This window comes from Ambystoma mexicanum, chromosome 2q (assembly GCF_040938575.1).
Source record: "Ambystoma mexicanum isolate Mex_15411 chromosome 2q, UKY_AmexF1_1, whole genome shotgun sequence".
Classification (NCBI taxonomy): Eukaryota; Metazoa; Chordata; class Amphibia; order Caudata; family Ambystomatidae; genus Ambystoma; species Ambystoma mexicanum.
In genome coordinates, this window is record NC_090924.1 from 4010377 (window position 1) to 4037199 (window position 26823).

At 44.7% G+C, this 26823-nt stretch overlaps 1 protein-coding gene across 1 annotated transcript in view; it reads right to left on the reverse strand.

The window, feature by feature from the left end:
* RGS11 (regulator of G protein signaling 11) overlaps window positions 1-26823 on the reverse strand; it is a 4320935-nt gene that overhangs the window by 983958 nt on the left and 3310154 nt on the right. The window contains exon 12 of the mRNA XM_069646770.1: window positions 19623-19736. Within this exon, the coding sequence (XP_069502871.1) occupies window positions 19623-19736 (114 nt within the window). The remainder of the gene's footprint in view (window positions 1-19622; window positions 19737-26823) is intronic.

Consider the following 26823-nt stretch of genomic DNA (forward strand, 5'->3'; position numbering starts at 1 on the left):
TCCTTCTTGCTCAAGGTATGAGGATGGGGAGGGGAGGGACGCGAATTAAACGCCTGCATGAAGATATGAAAATAAGCACGAAGAGCAGGGGTGTTTACAAATTAAATGTGTTAATAACTAAAATATAATGAGTATGAGTAACAAATGCTTACATCTTGTTTATTAGGAGCTACAATGGGCATGGAAGAAGCCCCAACGGCAAGCGACAGTAGAGTAGATAGAAATAGAAGAAGAACGAGTACTTATCCTAGTTATTCGTATGAATGTGTGTTGTTTGTGTGTGCAGTAATATTCTTTACCAGATTGTTTAGACTGGTGCTGTACTGGGCCATCACTTTTATTTCTATTGATGTGGGCCAGGGGGTTGATGGCATGAAAACAATTAAAAAAGGCACCCACCTAATATGGGATGGCTTCAGATTGATTTTGGCACATGGGAACCATGAGAATGAATCGCATAGCAATAGTAGTATGAATAATATGAGTATGCTAGCCACCCCAATCCCTCCATGATGTCAATGAATCTGAATTTAGTGTTTATTATATGAATGACCGGACACCCTCAGAACTAACGTGGGTACACAATCACCCATATCCAACCACAATGCCAAGTGTAGAGATTTCACCACCAAATACTATAGATGCCAGAGAGGAGAGTAAACATAACAAACATATGGCCGACAGTTATCTAAAAATATACACAGAGTGGGGGGAAAATTAAATGATAAGGTACTCCAGGAAAATAAGGGGGGCGGAAACAGCAGGAAAAAGAGGGGGACACAACAAGAAAAATGGGAAGAGCATTATAACTTCGGCCTCGACACAGTGGATGATCCTCAGCACCCACATCAAACAAACAAATGGTACACTGACATAAGCACTACGGCAAAACAGACAACGAATGAAAGTTGTTACGTTTGCTCACTCATACCCCATGACTCAGGTATTCCTAAGGTATTGTTGCCACAAGAAATCCCATTTGCAGAGGCACAGTGTCTCCTACATCTCGTAGAATCAAAAACACTTTCCAAGTGGGGGTCATTACAAGTTGGCCGGTAAGGGATGCCGGGCACCGGTAAGGAGACTGGTGCCGGTAATCCCTTATCGCCCAATTCCAAGATCCCTTAGCGGGAACCGCACGGGTCGTGTGGTCGGACCACACATCCTTTACGGGTCCCGTTAGGGGACCAGGGTGCTAATTACGGGCCTGCTATTAGCTATTAGCCTGTAATTAGCGCCTTCCCCATTCCCATTTGAGCCCTACGGGGGCTTAAATGGGAATGGGGAATGGCATTTGGAATGGGGACTTACCGGGTCCGCCTAGGGCGTAATGTCCCGTTAAGTCCCCACTCCACTAGACCGGACGCGGACACGATTTTGGAGGCAGCCATGGCGCTAATAGCGCTAATAGCGCCATAGCTACCTCCAAAGTCGTAATGAGGCCCACTGTCTCATTTGAATTGTCGCAGAACGAATGGACATGTTACTCCAGACCGCAAGGAGTGATTTGTGTGAAGGAGCCTTTTTTGGTAATAAGAGGAACATTACATTCAGACAATAAGTGGCAGAACGAAGAATATTATGCAAAGCTGAAGCATTGCGAGGACTATCCAAAGAAAAACTATCATGGGTACAGAGAACATGTGCTCCCATATGGACAGAACACATAACAAAACTCACTTGAGTTACAGCCATTGAAAAACCCTTCAAATTGCAAAAAGACATCCTGTATGAACTCTGTTTTTGTGGGGAAGGGAAAAAGAACATGGGAGAAATAAAAAACTGCAGATAAACTCTCATAATACCCGACATGAAGAAAGGAACAGCTGCAATGATGGATACATACTGGGTTTGCGGCAACATGGCGTACTTGCACCTCCTGTAATGATGGTGGGGTACATGCTCCCTGGCAACGCTGCACTCTACTTTTATGGTGATCCCAGAAAGCCATATCCAAGGGGAAAAGCCACAAGTGATGGCGCCAAACGAAATGTCCCCAACACCACCTGAAGAAGTTCCTGTGTATGTCTTGGCTGAGGAAAGTTTACAAAGCACGGTGCGGAGGAGGAAGTGGTCATCAAACTATATCTCTGCCAAGTCATCAGAACTGTTGGCACAAATTCCTGATCGATTCCGGTTATTCAGCTTTGTCGAGACATTCTTTGCGTCTCTCCTTCCCAGCATCCAGGCAAGAGCAAATGCAAAATGGCTTCAGATCACCAGATGGGAAATCATCCAGCTGGCCAACGACACAGAAGAAAGATTCAACGTCATCAAAGTGCAACTCATGGTTTACGGCTAATGACCATGCAGAACAGGTATGTGCTAGACTTGTTAAAAGCGATGGATGGAGGTGTTTGCCGAAAAATCTGGAGTGCATGTTGCACATTTGTACCTTCTGCAGACGCGGACAAGGGCTCCCTTTCCCATGTCATAGCGGCGGTGCACAACCTTGGAGAATGCATGAAGGACGAAGGAGGAGCGCAACCCAGCACCTGGCTCGACAATCTTTTTTCTTGGGTTCCATCCTGGCTCGGAATGACTGTCAAATTATTGATACCCCTCATTGTTTTCTTACTCCTTATTTTTTGTGTGTGCCAATTAGGTCTCAGGTGCTGTGCCAATGCGGTACCTAATGGTGCGTTAATGATGCTGACAATGGGCCATGCAAATGGAGTAGTGCAAATAAAACACGAGGCAGAAGTACAAACAGGGGACACTTCAGAGCCAAAATATAGAATGACTGCAATATACAACACAGGGAAAATAGTAGACAACTTATATCACACAACTATAAAAGAACCAAGAGTATTACAATGGTACAAGGAAGTATGGGTAGACCTGGAGGGAGATGGAGGGTGTATTTACATGACCTGTACCCCTGGTGAGTATGCTAGAAGGGGGTAAAGCCCCAGAGCAGTGTCTAGGGCATGGATGCCAATACATTGGACTCCTGTATGGGACGAGGCAGTAGCTGAGGAGGAAGAACGTAAGAGGTTGGGGTAATTACAATATTTGTTACTTAAGTAACGAAAGGGGGGAATGAGTGGAAGGAGGGCGTCTCGGATCCCCCCATGCATTCTGAGTCAAGACACACTTCCTGGTTGTATTTAAGCATGGCTGCTTTGGGCACAGGATCCGGCCACAGGGCACCCGTGCGGAAGTGCCAACAGCGAACTGTAGCCCTTGGGACCAGCCCAGACAAAACCTCAGTGGCACTCCATTTTGTATGCCCACCGACTCCATTTTGTTTTCTCATAATAGCAGGCCAACCATGGAATTAGAATGTAGGCCTGCAGCTCTCCTCTCAAGGTGCGCACAGTGAACAAAGCTACTCCCCCCACCTCCTCCCCTCTGTCTTCTCTGCAGCAGCCTGGTTCTCATGGGAGATTGGCTGCGCAAATGCAACAAACTTCACACTGTATCTTCTGTCTTCCGTCTTACTTCAGTGACCGAGCCACGGCCCAGCTCAAGGCCCGGCAGCAGAAAGTCGTTAATCTCTATAAAGCTGCCCCCACCATGCAGACCCAGGCCATAAAAGATACCACCCCCACATCCTTTGAACATGTTTGAACAACTAAGGATGGCCCTCGAGTATGTAATGTTTGTTTGCACCTTAATATGAGAAAATAGAAGTGCCTTTCTTCATTAGAATGAGCTATTCATGAACTGTTTTCATTACACACAGAATATTGAATGAATTGCAGTAAACAACAAGTATATTAGTGTGTTACACAAAATATGTATAGTCGCAGCAATAACGTTAGGTCCCATTTATATACGTGTGAAGTGTATTAAAGTGTAGTATGAGGTTTAATAGAAATAGATTGTAAATGCGAAATGTATGATATAACATAAAAACTGCACAATCCCGCACTAAGCTACCTCATTTTAGCACAATGTAAATATATGCACAGCTTCATGTAACAGCAACTTAACAATCATATGCCATAACCAGTATGACCCCATTGTGATAATATGTGCTAAGGCTTGCATGTAAAGAATATAGCAATGAACTGTTTAATCTAGTATAGAAAATAACATGTGCATACAAGTGATATTACTGCGAGTTTTATAATCATAAATAGCACCCAACCATGTAACGATGATCACGTGCTTTAAACTGTCATAATTGTAAAGTAATAAGTGTGCGCAAAAAGCCTTATGTAAAAAATGTCTCAGGAGGTCCCGTTTCCCCACGCAATGCAAAACTGCACCTCAAAGGTGTTTCAATTCCTCCCCCACCCCTCATGGTGCCAAGGCAGATTAGGAGATACTTAATGATGTTTAGACAACTTGCCTTTAACCCCCATAGAAAGACTTATGATCATTGTGGTGTGTGCCTTGTGTGACCCATCACTTTAATGTGTGACTTAAGCCTTAAAGTTAGCGCCCTCTTTTATTGTACCAGATGGACATTCCAGACCACACAGTGACCTCAAAGTCTTACTCCCTTAAACAGTATATTTTGTATTGTGCTAACACACAGTTAAGCTGCCTATCGCTGGATCTAACACTGGGTTTAACAGAGATGCATTAAGACTTATGCCCAATGATAGTTAATCTACATTTGAGAAATATCTTTCCTTTGGTGTCAGATTCACAGGTCTCAGAGTATGCCGGACAAGACAGATTGTAGTGTTAGATTAATGGGAATGTGTGGCCACAAGGGCAATTGTCAAGTATTTATCAATATGTAACCACACGAAAAGTTGCCTGACACAGCATGCCAACCCGATTAGCCCAGCTGAACGATTGACCTTACGAGCATCATCACAGCATCATGCAAATCCTCACCAATCCCAGCACACTGACCCTATGGCACCCATAGGTGCCCATCCCTAGTGACCAATCCGAACTCTTCATGTGCCCCTTAGGGCTCCCCTCTCCTGGATGACGCAAAGGTTGTATAAAAATGATTTGTAACATGTTTTCTGCAGAGTGCTCTCGGCGTGAGCAGAGTAGATCCTGCTTGCCCTATTTTAGATAAACACTTTTTGATATCACAAGCACTTGGTTTTGGTCTCATTCCCACCTGGGTTGTGTCCTGTTTGACTCTCATTGGGAGAATTAAGTGCATTTTTGGGGAGTTCTCACTTTCAACACTGATCCTGCCGGCTAGGGAGAGCGGGAGCTTAGTCCATCCCGAACATTTCTTAGCGAGTGTGGTCAAGTAGTTCTTAAAGTTAGACTCAAATACTAATTCGGGCAACCACTGCCCCCAGGTAAGTGAGTTCAGATTGAGCCCAGGTGAACCCCATGAGGTTGGGTGGGGGAAGAGTGGCGTCGGTAAGAGGAAACAATATAGATTTGGAGCAGTTTACCTTGAGACCAAATAACCAACCAAAGTGGACAACATATTTGAGGATCGGGCAAGGTTGTGTTCTGGTGAATGGCTAAAAAGTGTGGCCAGCATTCTCAGCCCCCGATGCAAGTGAACCTTTCATATCCTGTCTGCTAGCGGCTCAATGGCAATGATAAAGATTAAGAGGGAGAAAGGGCACTGCTGTCTCGTGCCCCTGGCAATATGGAAAGGAGGTGAACATCTGTCCTCAGTACGGACCCTGGCTATCGGATCAGAGTATAACAATTTGACCCACGACAAAAAATGGGGACCGAAGTTGCATTTAGCGAGCACCCGCCAGAGATAATCCCATGAAACTGAGTCAAAAGCTTTTTGTATGTCGAGGGCCGCCGCTACTGTGTGGGTGTTGGGGTCAATTCTGCTTATGATGTTAAATAGTCGTCGAAGGTTGAGACACATGGATCTACCAGGGATTGATCCCGATTGATCTGGGTGAATAATGTTGGACATGTAGGGGGTCAAACGTAGGGCCAACATTTTAGCATAAATCTTAACTTCACTGTTAATGAGAGAGAGAGGACGATACGATCCGCACTGGTTAGGGGGTTTGCCCGGTTTAAGTAGGACAGTTATGATGGCCTCACGGAGGAAGGGCGGCAGAACGCCCGCCTCGCAAGATTCCTCCCTGAGTGTCAGAGGTTGGGGGACTAGTTGCGATTTAAATTGCTTAAAAAATTATATTGGAAGTCTGTCAGAACCAGAGGCCTTCCCCGAGGCCAGGGAGTCAATAGCTTCGGATAGTTCCTCAGCCGTAACCGGGACATCCAGCTCGTTACGAGTTTTGTTGGAGAGGACGGATAGGGGAAGGCTATCTAAGAAAGCGTCCACTTCAGAAGTAGAAGTGACATCAACATTTGAGTAAAAGGATTCATAAAAGGCCGAAAACTCAGCATTGATGTCCTGCGGAAGGAGGGCTAGGGAACCATCAGGTTTTGCTATAGCTGGGATATTAGGGGAGCCGGTTTCCTGGCGGAGTAGTCTGGCCAACACACAGCCAGGCCGCTCACCCTCTCCATATCTCCTGGCGAGCCCAGGAGTGTCTATGAATTTCCTCTCATGTTCAGCGTGTACACGAATGTGTCTAATTCTGTGCCAATGTTAGATAGGACTTCAGTGGAGTGTGACTGGGCATATTGGGCCTCAAGGGATGAGAGTGAGGTTTCATTCATTGATATGTCTCTCCAAATTACCCCCAGGATCCCAGCTTCTTTGTAGATGGCTATGCCCCTGATGTAAGCCTTAAAAGAATCCCAGAGGGTAGCCTGCATGCGGACCGACCCGGTATTGACCTCAAAATACTCATCTATGGCATGGCAGATTGTAGACCCTGATTGAATGCTAAGTCCAATAACGACAGCGGTTTCATCTTCCATGAACAGGTTTTACCTCAGGCAGCATCCCAATACAGGGAAATTATCACCGGGGAGTGATCTGAGTATGTCCGGGGTGGGATTGACAGTGTGTGATGCTCCTAATGAGTATGTTTGAGGTGAGCCATCTATCTATCCTGGAGTGTGAATCCTGCACCGAGGAATAAAATGAGTACATGCAGGATTCAGAGTGTATGAGTCTCCATGCATCCGATATTGATAACTGGGGTCGGGCGGTCAGGATCACTTTATCTGTACTGGAAAGTTGGCGGGGGCGGGATCCTGATCTATCCCATTCAACACCGAGGATCGTATTGAGGTCCCCACCCCATAGGATCGGGACCAGAGGGAAGCCAGCAAGAAGGGAGACCAAGTGTGTGTAAAATTCAGGATCATCAGTGTTGGGTCCATACACATTGAGAAGAACGACCTCTTTGTTCAGCAGTTTACCATAAAGCAAGACGTAACGCTGCAGCGGGTCTATGTGAGACATGATATGTTGAAACTTAATGCTTCTATGAATCATAATCATGATAGTCCTGTTCTGAGTGGAGTAACTTGTGTTGTACCTCTGGGGACCCCAGTTCTTGGCAAATCTGATGCACCCTTCAGATCTAGCATGTGTCTCTTGTAAAAAAAAGAATCTTGACCCTGTGGCGTTCCACATACAAATGCAGGTTCTGCATCTTTTTGTAGTTGTCAAGCCCTCTCACATTCCAGCTCATGCAGACTAAGTCATGATCAGCCATCAGGAAAACCAAGAGTCATGAGCTGTAGTAGGTATCGGGTCTAACGTCTATTGATAAGATGCATACACCGTAATAGGAGCCCACACTCCCATCCCTCCCTGCATGTCAAGCATTTTTCATTATAACTCCCCCCTCCCTTCCCACCCACAACCCTCTCCCAATTAGAGGAGTGAACGCCCAACTTATAACAACCAAAAACAAGAACAAACCCAAGGACAGTGGCATCATCACCTGGGAGCTTGTGTGCCGGTGGGGCGGCATAGCTTCCTTGCTGGGGACATAATGCGGATTAAATTGGTACCAATGTAACTAATGATTAAGACTGGAGGTCCAAGGTGAACATTGGGATCAAACCCTGAGTGAACAATATACTCGTCCAATTTAGTGATGAGAACAGAGAGCACTTTTCAAAGATTGGATAGGGGCACCCCGGATCAAGACTCACACTACACAATACAAATTAAAGTGTCCTCCCTGCCACCAAAGTAGGTGTAATCATCCGGGGAAATTTTCTTCTATGAATTTAGATGCTTCCTCAGGGATAGTGAAAAAGAACACCTGGTTAGCGTGTTCAGTCCAGAGTTTAGCTGGGTAGAGCATAGTGTATTTAACTCCCAATTCGCGTAGTCTCCACTTGACTGTCATGAAGGTTTTATGCTCCTGTTGGACGGAGATCGAGAAATCAGGGTACAGGTGGATTCTGGCTGAACCCAGTAGGAGTTCCCCTTTGGCTCTATCCGCCCTAAGCAGTGTATCCCGGTCGCGGTAATTCAGAACTCTTGCAATGATGGGGCGCCGGGGTGCACCAGGTTTGGGTGTTGCTGTAAGGGCGCGATGAGCCCGCTCTATGGCAAACTGTGGAGATAGCCTAGGGGAGTCCAGTAATTGAAGCAAGGTGTGTTCGATGTAGTCCTCCATGGGGCCATCGATTCTGTCCTCGGGAATGCCGATAATGTGGAGGTTATTGCACCTTGAGCGAGACTCGAGATCCTCATTCTTCTTAGCAGCCTCCGCGACCTGCCTGGACAAAGTGGCACTCTCAATGCAGAGGGTGACTCCATTGTCCTCCGCAGTACCCACCCTGCACTCGATCTCCGTAACCCGGCCATCAGTTTTTTCCATGTGAGCCTTAATCAATGATATCGTCCCATTCATGTCATCGAGCTTTGAGTGTACAGTGGTGAACCCCCTCACGCATGAATTCAAACATCTTCTGAGATTCTGCAGTGTCTGGAGGTGTGGATGTGGTAGACTTGGCCTCCAGATCAGGTTCAGATGTTTTGGCTGGGGTCTTCGTGAACATATTGATGCTGCTCTGTTTCTTGCCCTCCCCTTGGTCATGATACCGTCTGGATCTATAGCAAGTGAGCGCTCTGAACCAGGTCACCACAGGCATATCCACGGGGTGAGCATCCTTTCCAGGCAATGGCACCAAGTCAACCCCCTGGGTCGGGCTGATAAATGGTGACCTCAGGGGTCAGAGATTATTGCTGAGTGATACACTTGAAACACTTGTGTATAGGCGCGTTATAAATGCCATATCATATCATATCGTATCATAGGCTGAGTTTGATTGGTGGGCCCGGTTCTGGGTCAATTGTGCACGTCGGAGCGGCCTATAATGGATAATGTAGAGATCTTGCTAGAGTAGGTTGCGGGTCTCCGGTGAGGGGCCCGACACAAGGGCCTCGAACATGGAGTAGACGCTGCGGTACCTGGCTGACGCAGGCACGCGTCGAGAACTACAAAATCAGATGCAGCACTCACAGATGGCGGGGTAGTAACAGTTAGGCAGGTGTATCAACACTGGTCGTTAAGATGATGACAGCTCATTCTGTGTTTTGTGGTCATAGCCAATGTGTTGAGGTGTAGCAGGGAGATGGTGTTATGGCTGCCAGAGTAGCGTGAGGAAGCAGGTGGTAAGGCTTCAAATATGCAGGAGGGGGCTCAGATCGTCTGCCCAGGCCGGGACCACAGCAAGCCCAAAAGGGGGCACAGAGTGTATATCTTAGAGCCATGAGCTCTGTGCAGTTTGTATGATTGTGTCTCCAATCACCTAGCTGGGACCGATCAGCGAGGTGCAGTGTTGGTAGCGGTAGAAATGGCTACACTGATAAGGCCAGTCCAGAGCTGCAATGGCCGAGTTAACTGTGTTCTCACATGTATCGGGGGAGGAGTGGGGGGCCCCACAACCCCATCCCCCCGATCAGGCAGCAGGCACTTGAGCGCGTCTCATCAGACGCTCGGTGTGTGAGAAAGGGTTCAGTGCTCAGTTGGGGGAGGAAGAGGAGCCAGCTGCAGCGGTGCCGGGTCTCACGAGTAGACAGCCACGGAAGGGGGTCCAGCCAGTCCCAGCGATGGCACCAGTGCAGGGGGGTAATCCGGCGCTAGTGATGAATACTGTGCGCGCCAATGGTGGGACTCACCGCGTGTGCTGGAGGGTTCCGTCCTCGGTGTCCGGGCTGACAAGGGTCACTGCAGTCGTGTGTGTCCACATGACCTCTTGGGAATATTGTAAGGAGCCTGGGCGAGTTGGACGTTGAATTAAGTAAGTAGTCTGTCACCGGGGTACTGAAAGGGGAGCAGGTGCCGTGCTGCCTGGCCCATGTAGGTGTGCACCGGGACAGTACAAGATCAAATGTGGTCTGCACAAATGGTGTGGTAGAGACAATCAGGCTTGCATACAGTTACTGGACGCCGAGATGATGAATGTGCACCCAATGCACTTGCAGATTCGACCTGGCATGCAGCAGTGTAAAGGAGAGATGGTGTTGTGACAGCCGGAGAGGCAGGGGGCTGCAGGAAGTGGGTTTTCAGATACATAGGTTGGGGCCTGGCCCACCCACCCAGGTATGGATCGCAGCGAACCAGAGAGGGGCCATAGGATTCAAACCCTGCATCTAGCAGTTCTATGCAGATCGTATGTCTGTGTTCCCTCTTGAGGAGCTAGGTTTAATTGGCAAGATGTTATGCAAATGGCGGTAGAATTGGCTGCATTAGCAAGATGAAACAGAACCTGCAGTGGTCGAGTGTATTGTGACCCCCCCCCACGTACCAGGGAAAGACTGGAGGACTCTCACCTCCAAGACGTTGGTTAGGCATCCGGCACTGGGAACGTGCCACATCCGATGTTCGTTGCAGCTGTGCAGCGAATAATTCAGCTGCGCCGCGGGAAGAGGAGGAAGAGGCAGTGGTCGAAGTGCTGTGGGATCCAGAGGAGGCAGCTGCACGGGAGCCCCGGCTGTCCACAGCGATAGGTTGCGTGCAGAGGGTGATCCAGCGCACCTATCCGGAGCAGCAGCGCCGATGCCGGACCCCACTGCCCGTTCAATGGTGGAACCCTGCCGATAGATCAAGGAGAAGGAGGGCAGGTTTCCAATCGTCCCTGATCACGTTGAGCTGGTTCTTCAGGTCGAGCAAGGCAGATTCCAGGACATGGCCTGGTCGGTAGCCAGACTGGTGTGTTCCCAGGATGTGGTTGGTCTCCAGGAAATTCTGAATTTGGATGTATGCTGCTCTGTCCAAGATTTGCAATAGAAAAAGGGGACCGTAGTGATTGGCCAGTAGTTGTTAGGGACAGAGGGGTCTAACAAGGGTTTTTTTTTTTTATCAGAGGGCGTACCGAAGCTTTCTTGAGGTTTGAGGGTACTAGACCCGAGGAGAAAGAGACATTAATGAAACTGTGGATAAAAGGGACCAGGGATTCTGAACAGTCTTTAATGATGGTAGCAGGACAGATATCACCTTTTCACCTTGAAGGTTTCAGGCTCTTTATGATGGCGGTGACTTCCATCTCTGTAACCTTAGTGAAGCGAAACACTGTGCCCCTATAGGTAGCATCTGCTGGCAGGATGGGTGGGAGTTGAGGAGTTTTGAGTAATGATTGTTTGTGACGGATTTTCTTGTGTAGGGTGTCCATTTTGTCCAACATAGCATTTTGAATATTCCAGCACCGTACTTAATTTTTGGTAATAGTGGGTGGGGGGGCAGCTGGGGTTTCTTATTCCCTCAAGATCGTGAAAATCTCTCATGTGTTGAATTTAGCATCAGTAATTCTTGTATTGTAAGATGTTGATTTTGCCAGGATTATGGCTTGTCTATAGAGTTTAGCTCCCTTAGTGAACAGCATCTTTTGGGTGTCAGTGGGAGGTTTTTTTCCAGTTGGCTTCTACAAGATGTTTTTTAGCATAGAGCTCTAGAAGTTCGAGGGTAAACCAGGAATTGACATGTCCGGCCGGGCTAGGTTTTTTGCAATGCTAAAGTGGCTACAGTGTCCACTGCTACTGTAAGAGTCCTAGAATAAAGGTCAGCATGTATGCTGGGGTCATTAGTGTGAAGGTACTGAGGCTGGGGTGCCTGTAACAGGGGCGCAATACATTCTTTGGTGAGTCAAAAGAACTGCGGGCCAAGTGGGCAGCATTTTTGGTGCATACAGCCTGGAAGTTGAGGTCTGCTATGCAATCTAGAGTACAGCCTTTGGCATGAGTAGGATCCCTAACACAGTGTTTGAAGCCCAGTACGCTGAGCGAGTTACCTACTGTGTTGTCATTCAGGTCAGATGGGTCATTGAGACCGAGGTTTAGATCACCTTGGAGAATAGTGTTGGTAGTGGGCTTAAAGTTGTTGCCAAGAGTGCGTAGGAGGTCCTCTTCAAAGGTTAAGGTAGGGCCTGGTGGGCGATAGATAATGTGGAGAAAGATGGTGTCTGTGTGCGAGATTGTCAGTTTGGCAGAAAGTAAATCACAGTTCCCTTCCATAGGTGTTATGTGGGGGGAATCTTTCACAATCATTGCAACACCTCCTCCTCTACCATTAGAACTGTCATTTTGGAGTATAGTGTAACCAGGGGGCATTGGGCCGGGCCGGAGGCTTCATATAGCCAAAGTATATATGAAAAACAAATATTTTTAAGAGGCAACCTATCAGGCAAAAAAATCAATGTCGTACTATGATACCTTGGTAACTGAGTGTAATCGTAGGAATGTATTAAATCTATTGGTTCATCCTGGAAAATTGTATTCTGCCAACGTGTCCATAGTAAATCATTGGTCATGGCTGCCATTTATTTATTTATTGTTTGCTTGTTAGGTGCTTATACAGGAAGTAAATACTATTTCAAAGTGCCCACAGGGTAGCAGGGAGGGGACAATGGGATGCGAATAAAATTAAATAGATAAAGAAATATCAAATACAGAGGGTGGGGGGACGAACCTCCTCTGCCTTGTCAGTGGTCAGAACAGGCAAGTGCAGAAGGGAGGGGGAATGGGATATGTCCTGTGGTGCTCATGGGTGAGCAACAGGTGAAGTGCATTGTAGGGTAATTGCCATCCTGCAGGGTGGAAGGCGAGCCGAGGCAAGTGCTGAGGAAAGACAGAAGCTGGGGGCGATTTGGTGTGGGAGGTCAGGGCCCAGAGAATGCTAATGGATGCTAGAGTTGCAGATAGTGTTGTCCCCGGCCCCAGAAAGCCTTGTGGATGTTACAGAGGGATTTGAATTTAACCCGTGAAGCAACCTGGAGCCAGTGAAGACATTTTAGGGCAGGAGAGATGTGGTTCATGGGCTTGAGGCCAAGAATAAGTCTTGCTACCCTATTCTGGATTAGCTGAAGAGGTCGCAGATTGGAAGAAGTGAGATTCAGGAGGAAGCTATTGCAATAGTCAAGCCTAGAGAGAACCAGGTCTCGGGTAACATTGAGCTTCTGGGGGAAGGTGAGAAAAGGTAGAATTACTTTGAGAAGTAAGAGCTGAAAGTGGGACTTCTTAGCAATGTCCTGAGTGTGGGGGAGGAAGGAAAGAGAGGAGTCGAAGGTGACATCAAGGTTTCTGGTTTCAGGGAGCAGGGGGAGAGCCCATGGAGGAAGGCCAGAGTGAAGGGAAGAAGTGGGTCGTGGGCAAGGGTCCCAATGGGAAGGATCTCCGTTTTGCTTGCATTGAGGCAGAGATCACTGGAAGTGCACCAGGCCTGGATGGCAGAAAGGCAATCAGGGATGATGGAAGGTGCAACAGGGTCAGCAGGAAGTTTGAACAAGAGTTATGTGCCATCAGCATTTATCCTTTATCCTTTAGACAGTTCCCAAAAAACAGTCCGGATTCACAAAATGACATTCTTATATTAGTATGCTGGAATTACTGTGGGCATCAAAGTTTTGCAAAGGATCAAGGGGTTATGACATTTTTTGTTCACCCATGATAGTATTTGTCTTCAGGAAACCTGTCTTTTGAATACACCCTATTTTGATGGTTTCCAGTGTATTGATAAAGAGGTAATGAAAGGGGTTATAAGTCGCCGTTATTGAGGCCTAATTTTTATTGTCAGAAATTCCTTTCTTGGGTTTAAAAAAAAAGATTGATACTGGCTCTGCAGGCATAATTGTTTTTCCTTGGAACAGCGCCTACTTTCCTATTTTGAGACCCGGTTGGTTGTTGCTATTTATAACACTCCTAAAAAATGTAGGCATATTGAAAGTCATTGTTATTTAAGCACATTATTTAGAACTTAAATTTAATTGTATGGGCTGATTTTAAAAGGACTTCTCCTGATCTTGTTGAATTTGAGGATAATTCATTGTTAAGTTCTTTAATGTCTTTAATATCATGACAGCCAGCTAAATCTAGCAAGCAAGGCTCAGTTTGTGTTCATCTCTTTGCTGTTTGGGGATTATTGATTTTTAATGGGCATGTAGAAGATGACATACATGCTTAATTTATACAGACGAATGGGAAAACACATTCATGGTCTACCTATGTATTTCTTTCTTCTTCTTCTATTTAAGATTTGTTTAATGTTATGTACTTAAATCCCACAAATTCGAGTGACCATGCATGTACATGTACCACTTTCACATATATAAAAAAGAAAAACATGGGTAGCTCATTATTTGGGAACGTGGTGGTTAATCGTGGCAACAATAGAAATAGATGGTCACAGAAGAATATCAGGTTAATGACATATCGGCTTACTCAATGCAATGATTTATGTTGTGACTCCTGTTTAGAGATACAATTAAGGCTACTGTCTAAGTTACTAGGACTTTTGTTTTTTCTACTACTTCTCTACTGCCTGTTAATCAGAAGTATTTAAAGGTACAATCTGAACCTGTAAATGTTCAAATAGGCAGGAAATTCGGCAAATTACTGTATTAAAAATATTTATAGTTTTCTTCTCAAGCTTCAAAAAAAATAATTGAACAACAGTATAAAAACAGGACGATCTTTTATAAAAAAAAAAAAAGGAAAGCCACAAGTTGCTTGAGAGAAATGTTAAAGATTATGAACAATAAAGACAACTCTACATTTTGGGCCCCTTTCTCTGAAAACCCTGGGAAATGATCTTTTTCTCAAACTAATCCCATCCCAGAAATGGATTGGTTTATCCGCTATAAAGAACTGTAGAACTCAAACCTCATCTAAATTATTTGACGATGTGTGGAAGATAACACATACTAAGAAAGGTACTTGGAAACTTTGGAATGGCATGTTTTCAATGGTTCATGTACAGAAGGTAACTAATAACCCGATGAGAGTCTCATGCCCCACGGTCTGAAGGCCTTAGTAATATAGGGCCGCATTACGAGTTTAGAGGTAGCAATGGTGCTATTAGCACCATGGCTGCCTCCAAACTTGGGTCCGGGTCTGGGTTCCTTCAATGAGGAATTATTGGGCCATTCCAACCTTGGAGGACCCGGTAATTCCTCATTGAAGGAACCCATCCCCATTCCCATTTGAGCCCCCATAGGGCTCAATAGGAATGGGGAGGGAGCTAATAATGGGCCCGTTAATAACGGGCCGTTATTAGCCCCCTGGTCCCCTAGCGGGACCCGCAAAGGACGTCTGGTCTGACCAGACGTTCTGAGCGGGTCCCGCTAGGGAATCTCGGAATGCAGCGTAAGGGTTTAACAGCACCGGCATCCTTACTGGCGCCGTTAGCCCCTTAACGCCACACTCGGAATGAGGCCCATAGTCTTACAGTTCAAGCAGACTTCCTTCAGCATGGGCAACTTCTTATATAATCCCGATTTTCATGAAAGAGAAAGGAAATATCCCCAGTATTTAAAGAGCAATTGATAAATACCAATAGCAAGGTTGATCAGCTCTTTGTCCCTGGAGGTGCTAGAGAGGTGGGTTTGCGATTTCGTTACAAAAATAGTCACCTGGATTACCATAGTGGCTCGAGTGCTTCCATTAATGGATTTGTTTTGAAGATTTTAAAACATGAAGCCCTTACAAAAGCAGGCAACCCTCTTCATGTAACCCTACTGGATCTCGAACTGTTTGAACGAAAAACATGTTTTGATATAAACTATAGAAATGGGGGTCCATGAGGGGTTGCTGAAGTTATTGATTTTACTATATAAAAGCACTACTGTTAAAGTTTAGGGTCTTCATTCTAGACATGTAATCACTACAAAGAGGGTTAAGGAAGGCTCTGTACAGGTCCTGTGTCTAATTTATATTTGGCTGATGTAGGGTTCTTGATACAAAACTTCAACAACTATCCTGCTAAAGTACGTTTATTTAGAAATGTTTGACTGGCTTATGTGGATGATATCATTGATATGACCAAATTGGGTTGCAAGGGTGTCTTGATGAAATATGGAAATAGTAATAGACTTGCTGTTTATCCGTTAACGGTACATCATGCAGTTCAAGAAGAAATTGGTTGCAAGAAGAGCTTATGAATGGTTTCTTGCCTGTTTTCGGCTGATAGAGTGGAAGCAATTGATTTGGGGTTTACAATTACCCATTCCTTGTCAAACTCTCCTTGTTTTGCTGTTATAAGGGAATTGATATTTCTTCTTGTGTTCAAGCTTAAAATATAGTATTCTCCCTGCATAGGTTTTACTATGTGCCCTTTATCAATATTGTATATGCAGAAACATGTTCCTACTTTGTTATGTGGGATTTAAAGGTTTCCCTTGTGCAGTAAGGGGCTTAACATATGAGAAGGTTTGATTTCGAAAACCTTCTTACATTTACCCAAATCCTTTCCTAGTTGAAGTAATTAGTATTTAATTGGGGATAGTATCTTTGCACAAAACAGCTTTTCTTAAAAGAACAACTTTTTTATACAGATATGACAGACAGAAGAACACTTTTAACTGGCACAAATTAGAGAGCTTTACCGTAATAGTAAATGTGGTTTAGTAACAAATTATATGAGGAATGGTGAACCTCCAATGAATCAATTGTTCTAAAACTATATAGATCATGCAAATTTATCTTATTTGTAACTAAATGTTTCTTTTTTACTACTGGGGAAATAATTATTGTGATATACTATTAATCAAAGTAATGATGATGCATTGAACTTCATCAGGGTCTTTCAATGAAGTGACCCTCCTCACATAACCCCCATTGACTTCCACTATCAACTCCCCACAATGTACAATAAAATACTTTAACTTCTATTCCTTTTACTCTTCCAGGGCAAGGAAGTTGTTGTTCTTTCTGTAACTGATTGTATTTATATTTTGTATTTATTTGTTGTGTTTATGGTTAATACAACCTTTACACAAATAAAACAGCTTAAAATACATAAAATAAAAGAATACACAAAAGGAATACAAAAGGGAACAAGAAAGTGAGCCAACACAAATATATTCATCAAAATGTTCTCCACACCAAAATCCCAAGTTAATATCAGCTATCTAAATGATCAATCTCCATCTAAAACATTAGCCAGATGAGAGATCATACTGTAATGACAATCGATTCTGCACTATTTATGTACGACCAAATTTGATTGTCTTCAATTTGAGCAATATTCATGACAAAATTAGAGTAGCTTTATATCTATTCAACTTTCAATTTACCACATTGAGTTAGAATATGCCGGGCGGACTCTACGTCTGATTTACATAAGCAACATAATCTGTCTTTACGAGGTATTTAAGCCCATCTCCAATCTAGCCCATCTCCCAGTGTGTTCTAAGGTAGGCAGGACATTAAATCGAAAGTATGTGATAAATCTTCGCATTTTCATAGAACACATTTTTGTAAGATATGTACAAGGTGATTGCTGATCAAAACCGTGTGTACTGTATTCTTTATACAATTTTAGTTATGCCGGATCATCAATATTAAGGGAACAATCATGATCTCTTGTTTTCTTTTTTAATAACCCTGGCCTATTTGAATTAATGATTAAATCCTCCAGCAGGATGTTCAATTGTGAGACGTGATTCTTGACCGTATTACTCAATTCCATTAAAAACACATTTTTACTTTCTTTAGCGTATTGCTCCACCAGAAAACTATTCATGGTGTTGGACATAGGGGTAGCTAAGACAATTGTAAAATATTAATGACATCTTTGTACCAACCAGAGAGATCTTATGGCGGGGACACCAAGTTCACTGTGTAGTGCTTACACCGGCACTGTTTGAGGCACCCCCAAGATAGAACGCAATATTTTTGCTTCAAGCTTTTCAACTCTTGACATCATAGTTGCCGGGAGGAGCGATAAACCATATAAAATACTAGGGATCACACTTTTATACAGTAACAAGTCCCTCAACAACTAATTTTAGCAAAAAAGCATAAACCTTGTGAAACACGCAAAACTTCAGCTTCAGTGTGTGACAAATTCCCTTGTGCGCTGCAGGGGTACAAGGATAAGTAGAGGCTAAAATGCCCACTTAGCCCTCACACTTCTACAAACCAAAAACCAACACAATCACAAAGGTAAAACGGGCACAGTCAAGAGATACCTCCTTTGCCTTTTGTGGTAGTGTGGGCCAAGGGAAGGCTATACTCTTAAGTGGGGTGTGAACGTGGTTCAGCAGCAATCCAAACTGCAAAGTATTATAATCAAAACATAAATGAATGTCCAATCAAGGTCCTATACAAATATATATATACTTTAAACACACCATGTGCAATAATGACTAATTAGAAAAACACTAAACAAAACCCACCCCTGAGGAAAGAATACAGAATAGCAAAAATAGTAGATACAGCACTCTGGGTAACGAATCAGGGGGTGAAAGGCAAGCAAAAGCAACAATTTACTTGAAAAGGGATACGTACTAGTGAGCAAAAGGGGTGCAATTGTGACAGCTAAACCTGCTTAGTGCCACTGGTAGAGCAGGTGCAGTTGGGCACAAGTACAGAATATGGTTTTGGCATGGAGTTTATGATTAGCAGATTTCCCTTTCAGAGATGGCATTACCTGCATGATGTTATTGCTTTAGTGAAAATCAAAACCAAAGCCAGGGCTTTCACACCCTCCTTGCCAGATGGCAATTCATCACACAGTGAGATGTACAGTAACTTACACGGCATGTCTTTAATGTGCCCCTTGAAGTAGTTCTTATGCCTCATGTCCGCTTGAAAATGTAATCCGTTTACCATATGTTGGGCATACTGAAGGTGTGGCGCTGTGGGCGCTGTAGGCAGTGTGGCGCTGTGGGCATCGCGGACGTACTTTACTTTTCCAATTTGTAAATCTGGTTCTTATTCCAGCATCAATCAGTCACACACTGTATTTCTTCATCAGTTGGTCTCTCAAAGAGTACAGGCAGCTTGAGGCCTGAGAAGTAATATGTTTTCAGACGTATGCACGAACTGATTAGGCATGCGCGTATGTGCCATTGTTGAACGGTGTGCAATTCCTTCATGTCAGTGATATGTTGCGGCATATTTGCCACAGCCGCCCAAAAAACGTAACATCAACAGGAGGAGGAGCGGCATTGGATCCACTTTTATTTACTCTGGATAAGGACCTCACGCCCTCCTCCCCACCACGCCCACCCCCCCGGGTCCTCCCTTCCCCCGCTCCCAGGGCAGTGTCCTGGATATAAAAGTGGATATAACACTCATAGGAAGATCATGAGAACATGCTACATGTACATGGCCAGTACTTGAGGTGACTCATTCTTAAGTGAAATGCGTTATTATAAGGCTATTGCGCTTACAAAAGTAGTACTGTGGTACTTTTTTCTACCACTTGCTTTAAGGTAATGCTATGGCATTCATCAGATGCAGTTATGTTTGAGAGTGTGTAATCTCATAGCAGTGGGGATAATGACATAATAGGGTACCAACACTGACAACAGGCCATACTGGAGAAGAGAATCCCTCTGTATTCACATTACCCTCCCATCACTTGCACCAAACATTCACTGCCATGTCTACATACATGGGGGTATTTAAGGACCAGTTCATGATGTCATCCGTGATCCAAGGATTGCTGGGGAGGCAACCAGCCATGATGGGGTCCTGGGGCAGGTACTGCTCACAGAACTTTATAAACCTGGTAAAGAAAGCATAAAAAGCATGATTTAAAATAATGTCACTTTTGTACCAGATATATTGTTGGGCAACATCATCCCATACCCACTACTCATCACAAACCACAGTGCATCTCTCACTGGGCAAACTAAGATTGCAATACAATAATTGTGTAGCTCGGCTTTTTTTTTACCGCCAGTCTGACGTTTGCCTTCCAAATGGTATTGGATTTTAAAGTGCATTTATTTATGTGTTATAAATGTATTGTAGAAAGCACCACGGGCCTGCACAATTGGTCAGGCGTGCAATCAGTAGGTTAACAAATAAACATGGCAAATGTTATTTGTTTTCAGAATATTTTCTTTCAGGGTTTTTTTTATGAAGTTCTCGACTTTCAACGTATGTGCACTTGAAATGACTCCTAGCTACATTTTAGTTTTAGCTCATACAGTGAAACTTTACCTCAAGCAAAAGAAATGGTCTTTCCCGGCTTTCCATATTTTGCACTGTAGTCATCGACTTTCTAGACAGGTACACTTAAAGTGACTCCGAGCTAATACAGCTAAACGTTATCCCCGCCAACACCAATGTTATGGAGTGCAGTGGAGGAAGGTATTTGAGAAGAGACATGTGTATATAGGTATGTGCTTAGCACATGTCCATTCACTTAGGCCCTACAGACATTGGCAGGCCACGTCAAAACATGGCAATGTCAGGTCATTTTCCATTTGGTAATGCCATTCAGGTTTTTGCAAGTACAAAGTCAGCTGTGTGGCAGGGGGTTGGTTACATGTTCTTATCCAATTCACTGATTTCGTGCAACTTAAAGAGCTGCAGATGTGGGACAAAAAAAGGTTTATTTTTTTAGATGTGCATTGCTGTGTCTGAGAAGTAATGCATCTGCATTTATTATAGTTTCTATGTTGCTATAAATACCCATGACAAGGCTTCACATTTTAAGGGTCATGAATCATGCAAATAAAGCAAATCACTGGTGTTTGTGCAATTTGTTTAGTGGACAATTGTATGAAAAGCATCACCTTTCGAACCTCAGAATAAGATTTGTAATTAGATTCATTGCATGGCTCTGGGGACACCTAGTGGTGTGACTATGCCCACCCCCCAGATAGCGGATAATGGTCTGGTTGGCATGGTCACCACCACTTTGTCACTTTTGTATATGATCAAAGCAAAGCATCTGCAAGAGACACTTCATTCTCAGTATTGTGAGGAGTCAGCAATGAGAGGCGGACACAAGGCTATAGTATTCTCAACATTAGCCATATTTATTAAAATAAATGGGGTTTGAAAAAGGCCTCTCTTGCCCTAACCAAAAGAGGACGTGCTTGCATATGAAACAAAAACTAAAATAAATTAACCTTGTGTCTAACATACATCTGACCCTCACACTAACAAGACAAAACAAAACAAGAAAAGGATACAATTAAATTTCTATTTTCAATTCATTCAAGGTAATATCATAAATGTATTCAATTTTAACAAAGCAATTTTTGCCTCCAAAGTTTAGTTCCCCTTCCCCTGAACTATTTCAGGAAAAGATATTCTTCAAACATTCCATGTTCTTTCATGGTGGTTCATTTCAAAATAGCAAAGTCAATATTCCTTCCGTCAAATAGGTTGAAATACGTTGAAAGGGACTCATCATAAGTTGGGCGATATCCCAGCGCTAATTAGCGTCGGATCACGAGTTGCGGTGGGTGCTAAGTCCCCATTCCCATTGGGTGCATTGGACCGAATGGGGTTGGGGTGGTGCTATTAGTGCCTGCACATTTAGCTCTGCACTAATAACAGAAACAGGCCGAAAATTGAGACGTTTACCTCCAGCAAAATGCTGGAGGTAAAACTCCCATTTTACGCCAGACTCATGATTGGAACAGCCCATAAATACGGAGGTAATAGCATTACCACCGCATTTAAGGGCTATCGCCCAACTCATGATGAAGCCCAAAGTCTTACAGTTTTCAAGATGGCATATCAAAATGTTCACACTTGGCAACAAAATAAAGATGTTCAGTCTAGGTTTAAAAATGGTAAAACAAAGTGTTCATGTTCAATGGTAAAGTAACATTATTCAATTTGGGTTTTGAGGATTGCAAAACAGAAAATGTTCAATTTCAGTAGAGACTTAATATCACAAAGTTCCTTTTCAACACAACGGTGGGAATTCTTGGTTCACTACTTCACCAGGAACTCCCTTACTTAAATTGGATATCCTGGTTTACTGTCTCGCCAGGAATATCTCCATTCTTGGTCATTGTTTTCCAAAAAGGTGCAACTAACATTTCTAGATATCCTGGTTTACTTTCCTGCACAAATATCTTCCTCTCAACTCACACAGATTCCCTGGTATACTCCCTTACCAGGTATCTCTTTAGTATCACACAATTATATTTTCTCAGTGGCCTAACTTTGCTTGTTTGTAACATGTGTCCCCATAAAGGTATCCCTTATATGAGGGGTTTGTCCCAGCTCTTGCTGTTATCCTTTCTGACAAAGTCTCTTGACAATGCTCACTCTGAGTTTCCCCAACTGACATCTCATGTCAGGAGAATTGCAACTTTTTTCTTTTTGGCTTCTCTTTACAATGTCTTTTGGCTTTTGACGATTTTTCTGACTGTAGAAGTCCTGTGAAGATGAAACTTGTTGTGGGCTCCTTAATGGCATGGCAGATGAAAGTATGACCCCTGGGACCCTTCCATGACTTCTGGCAGTGATGGGTGCACATGTCATTTTTGTGGTTGGGTTTTGGAATATCGCAGTTTTTCGATTTTCGGTTCTTTGGTGCTGCAGATGCAGCACAGACCTCTGGACAGCTTCTGAAGACCTGGACTGAATCACTGGAGTAGACCTCGAACCCTCACCTAGTCTGGACCCTCAGGACTTCTTCCTTAGCTTCTGGTGGCGGGAAACCCACCAGTGGACCTTACACTGCACCCAACAACTCTGGGCTCTCTCGAGCAGGAAAAAGTGGTCAGTGGTGACTGCAAGGATGTTCTTTTAAATGTTCTTAGGCATTTTGGAACTTAGCACTACATCAGGGTACCCCCTCTTGTGGACGGTAGACAGCAATGGCTTCCAGGGGTCACAAAACGCTCCTCCAGACCCTGGACAACACCAATGGACTTCTCTGGCTCAGGGTGTCTGGCACTCCTCTTCTGGACTTTGAAGACCCCTTCTCTGGATGTTAGGTACACAGGACTGGCTTCCAGGATATTTTGATGAAGAGCAGCAGCTTTGCACGATGGTCCCCCATAACTCGGGGAGAGGTCTCCTTTGCAGGTCCTCTCTGTATCAGTCCTTGGGAGTCACGACAGCTTTCGGATTACTTGAAGAAAGTGCAGGAGCAGACTTCTTCTCCAGCTGGGACTCAAGGCACAGCCTCAAGGCACAGCCTCTTCTTGCTCCAGTTTCGACTTCAGCTTCTGAACAAATTGGTAAGTGAGAGGTCCCCAAATATGCACAGCTGTTCCTCATTCACTCTGGCTAAGCCAGCCTTAGTCAGCCAATCACACAGAAGGGCATTCATGCAGGCAGGCAGCCAATCAGGCTCACAGGCATTCAGACATTCACTCCACCCAAACACCCATAACAAAGAATGTGGATTGGGGCAAGCACCCAGCCTTTCATCACACTACACTGCATTTGTGTCAGTTTCAATCAGGGCAGTCTCATTCATTGTGTGACACACACAGAAACCAAACACCCACAACAGAGAATGTGAGTTGACTCCCAACTACATTCACACAGGTCCTACCCCTAGGGTGAACCCAGAATACACAACACCTGGGAAGGCTCCAGTCAGTCTGGCAGCAGGCACCCCAGAGCCATATATGGTATTTCCACCCAACAGCCAGTCAGGGGAAAGGGAACAACAGAGACATGTATGGTGTTTCCACCCAACAGCCATTTAGGAGGAAGGGACATAGTCAGGGCTTCCCAGGACTTTGGGAAACAAGGTAAAAGGCAATAGAAATCAAGAGGCCACCGTGGCCATCTTACCTTTGTGTAGGAATCCATTGATTGCTATGACATGGCTTGGGTATCCCAAAAATGGAGGCAATGTAGCTGCCACCAGCCCAGACCGTGCTCTGTGAGCAACACACAGGTGCCCAAAAACACACATAAGGGTACAAGGGTGTACCCCACCCATGGGTGCCATAAGGGTATCCCATGGGTGTTGTTCACCAAAAGATAAAATGAAGAGCTGTACTGCCAGAGGTCCAGGGTGGAAAACAGAGAAAAAACACAGAGAAAAGGTGGCAAGAGGCCCTGTCCCTACATAAGGCATTTCCAACATCACAAACACTTTGTCCAAAAAAACATACTGTAGTTTACAAGTCTGGTTCATAATTGGGAAAGTCAAACAAACCCCAGTTGGTAACCATGATGAGATGTTTCAGAAGATGGAACAGAGACTAATACAGGCATTTGACACTGCCAGGAGAGGCCTGAATGTGTGTATCACATGGGGGCCTTTATTACCAGTATATAAGTCACTATGTGACTTACACCTTAAGATTCCCTTTATCGTGAAGTTTAAAATAAAGTTTCCAGTAAGAGACTCCTACGCCTGCATATCACTTTTCTATGCAAGCTCCGAGAAGTGCTCCTAATTGTTTTGCATACACGGTCCGTGAGACCTGCTGAAAATTTGAATACACACATGGTTGTGACAAAGATACATTTGAATACACACATCCATGTGTAAATGGCAAAACGTTGTGAGGCAGGAAATAATCACTGGTCCTTTATGTCTACTACAGGAATAATGGAGGCAAACACAGGGAAGTGCTCCTAATTGTTTTGCATACACGGTCCATGATACCTGCAAACAATTTGAATATAGACATCCTTGTGCCAAAGACAAATTTGAATACATACATCCTTAGGTCAATGGCAAAACCTTCCATAGCAGGTAAAAATCACAGTTTTTTTAATTTAATTTTGAACTATAGAAACAATGGAGGCTCCGATGTGGTGAGGTAGCTAACCGCATGCCAGAGTACAAACAATCTGCAGCGGTCTAGTTACACGCGAGCACTCACAACAAGATCATCAGGAGACGTGCTGCAGAGCTAGTGTGTGAAAGAAAAATCATCACTAGGGCTCTGGCTGCAGCAGCGCATGGTCACGCTTTAGACACAAAAAAGGCCCTCATTAGGGGGTTGCCAGAAAACCCGCCGATAGGTGGCGGATTTCCAGCAACCCTGTAACAGCCATACCGTCGGCTGATATCCTGGTGCCACCACAATACCACAAGGGCAGCGGTAACGGTTACGCCCCATTTCCAACAGGACTCCATGGAAATGGGGACATGGAAGCACCTGCACCATTGACAACAGTGCTGTTGCTTCCGTGACAACCATGCAGGTAGGGGCCTGAAAACCCAGCAAGTTAGGCCTGCCGGGGGATCTGAAAACCTGGCAGGTCAGGCCTGCCGGGGATCCGTGACCCCTACCAGCGTCGATGTAGTATGGCAGTCAGAAAGGGTGCCGGTACATTGCTACTGGCACACTTATTTCCAGACTGCCATACTTGGAATGAGGCCTAAAGTGACAGATGACACAGTAAGTGTAGGAATAGATCTGTGATCCACACACTGTGTCATAACCACAAGTCTGAGATACAACTGCAAAGCAGCAGCATGGGGTCTTAGAACAAGTTGATATTCTTTTGTAAACCACAATAGAAAGGACGGAATCTACCTGAGAGCACGCGATAAACAGTAAACAGTGGACGAGGGTCTAGAGATGGCAGGAGTACTGTGCAATCCGGTTCCGGTCTAATTAATTCAGTAGAGGACATAAACATTTAAACATGATCTCCTTCACTAAAAGCACAGAGGCGGTTGTTTTTTAATCAGTTGCCATTTAATGAGGGTAAGAGGGAGGGATGGGAATCATGGCGAAGGAGGTGGACCAGACCCTCGACGAAGAGCAAGGATAACTGGTGCTGCGGCCCTGGGGTACCAAAGGAAGGGGAAAAAGCTTGTGAAACGGGGCTTCAAGCATGCAAAAAGGAAGGAGAGGGAAGACAGAAGCAAGGTGGACAGCCAAGAGGGCCTGGCACTCCCAAGGGGCATAAAAGAGAAGCCCTCCTTCAGGGAACTTCTTTTCATCCCCGTTTTGTTCGTGAGCTGGTGACTGCCCAGATCATACAGGAGGGCAGCCTTATATCCATCTGCCGGGTGCCACATGAGAAGAGCAGAGGTCCGGTGCACGCAGAGCACAACCGGCAACCAGACACACCAGCATTTGGGCTTGCCTGTTGCAGGAGGCTGTGTTTCCAGGACAGCATGAGCGGGAGCAGTGGCGGCAACCAACAAAGTGCAGGCCTTATGAAGGTGGGGCACAGCTGATCTGCAGATCCAAGTAGTAATTTCCAGAACGCGTGGACTACAGTGACGTCGGTCCTACAGACTGAGAAGGAAGCCCATGAGCAGCACGGGTGCCGGTGAGCAGGGTCGGTGTAACGTCACTTTTTCCTATCTGTCAGAAAATCCTATCTTGCTGACTAGTACTTAAAGGAAAGGATTTTTTGACAGCAGGAATGTGGTGTGCCTGTGTTTGTGGGGTCGCAGGGGTGCCGTTTCTGTAACTTGATGTGAGCCAGGCTCACTGAAGTAACAGAGCAATCGGCAAAGCCCTGTTAAGAGCTACTCGTAAATGACCGCAAACAGTGCGAACCCCACGGACTCCAGAAGATAAACACAGTGGACACTGTGTTTCATAAAGTCCCAGGATTCTAATAAGCACTAAATGTGCAAAACATATGAAAGTATCCATAACAAATATATATGTACGTGTAGGTGAAGTAAGTGTATCATTATCACGTTAATAATGCACTTATTTCACATACACGTACATATTCATGATAAATCCGGCTGACTGCGCATGCTCAGTCATGACTTATAATTTTTTTAAAGTTTTTTATTCGGTTCATTTTAATTCCAGCATCTCATGTCTCAGTGTTACTTTTATCTTGTGACAATGTGGCTTTAATTCAAAAGCGATATCCTGGTAAAATAAAATTCATTAGAAGACTTGTATTTTTGAACAGTCGATATTATCTTATGCTTGATATTGCCC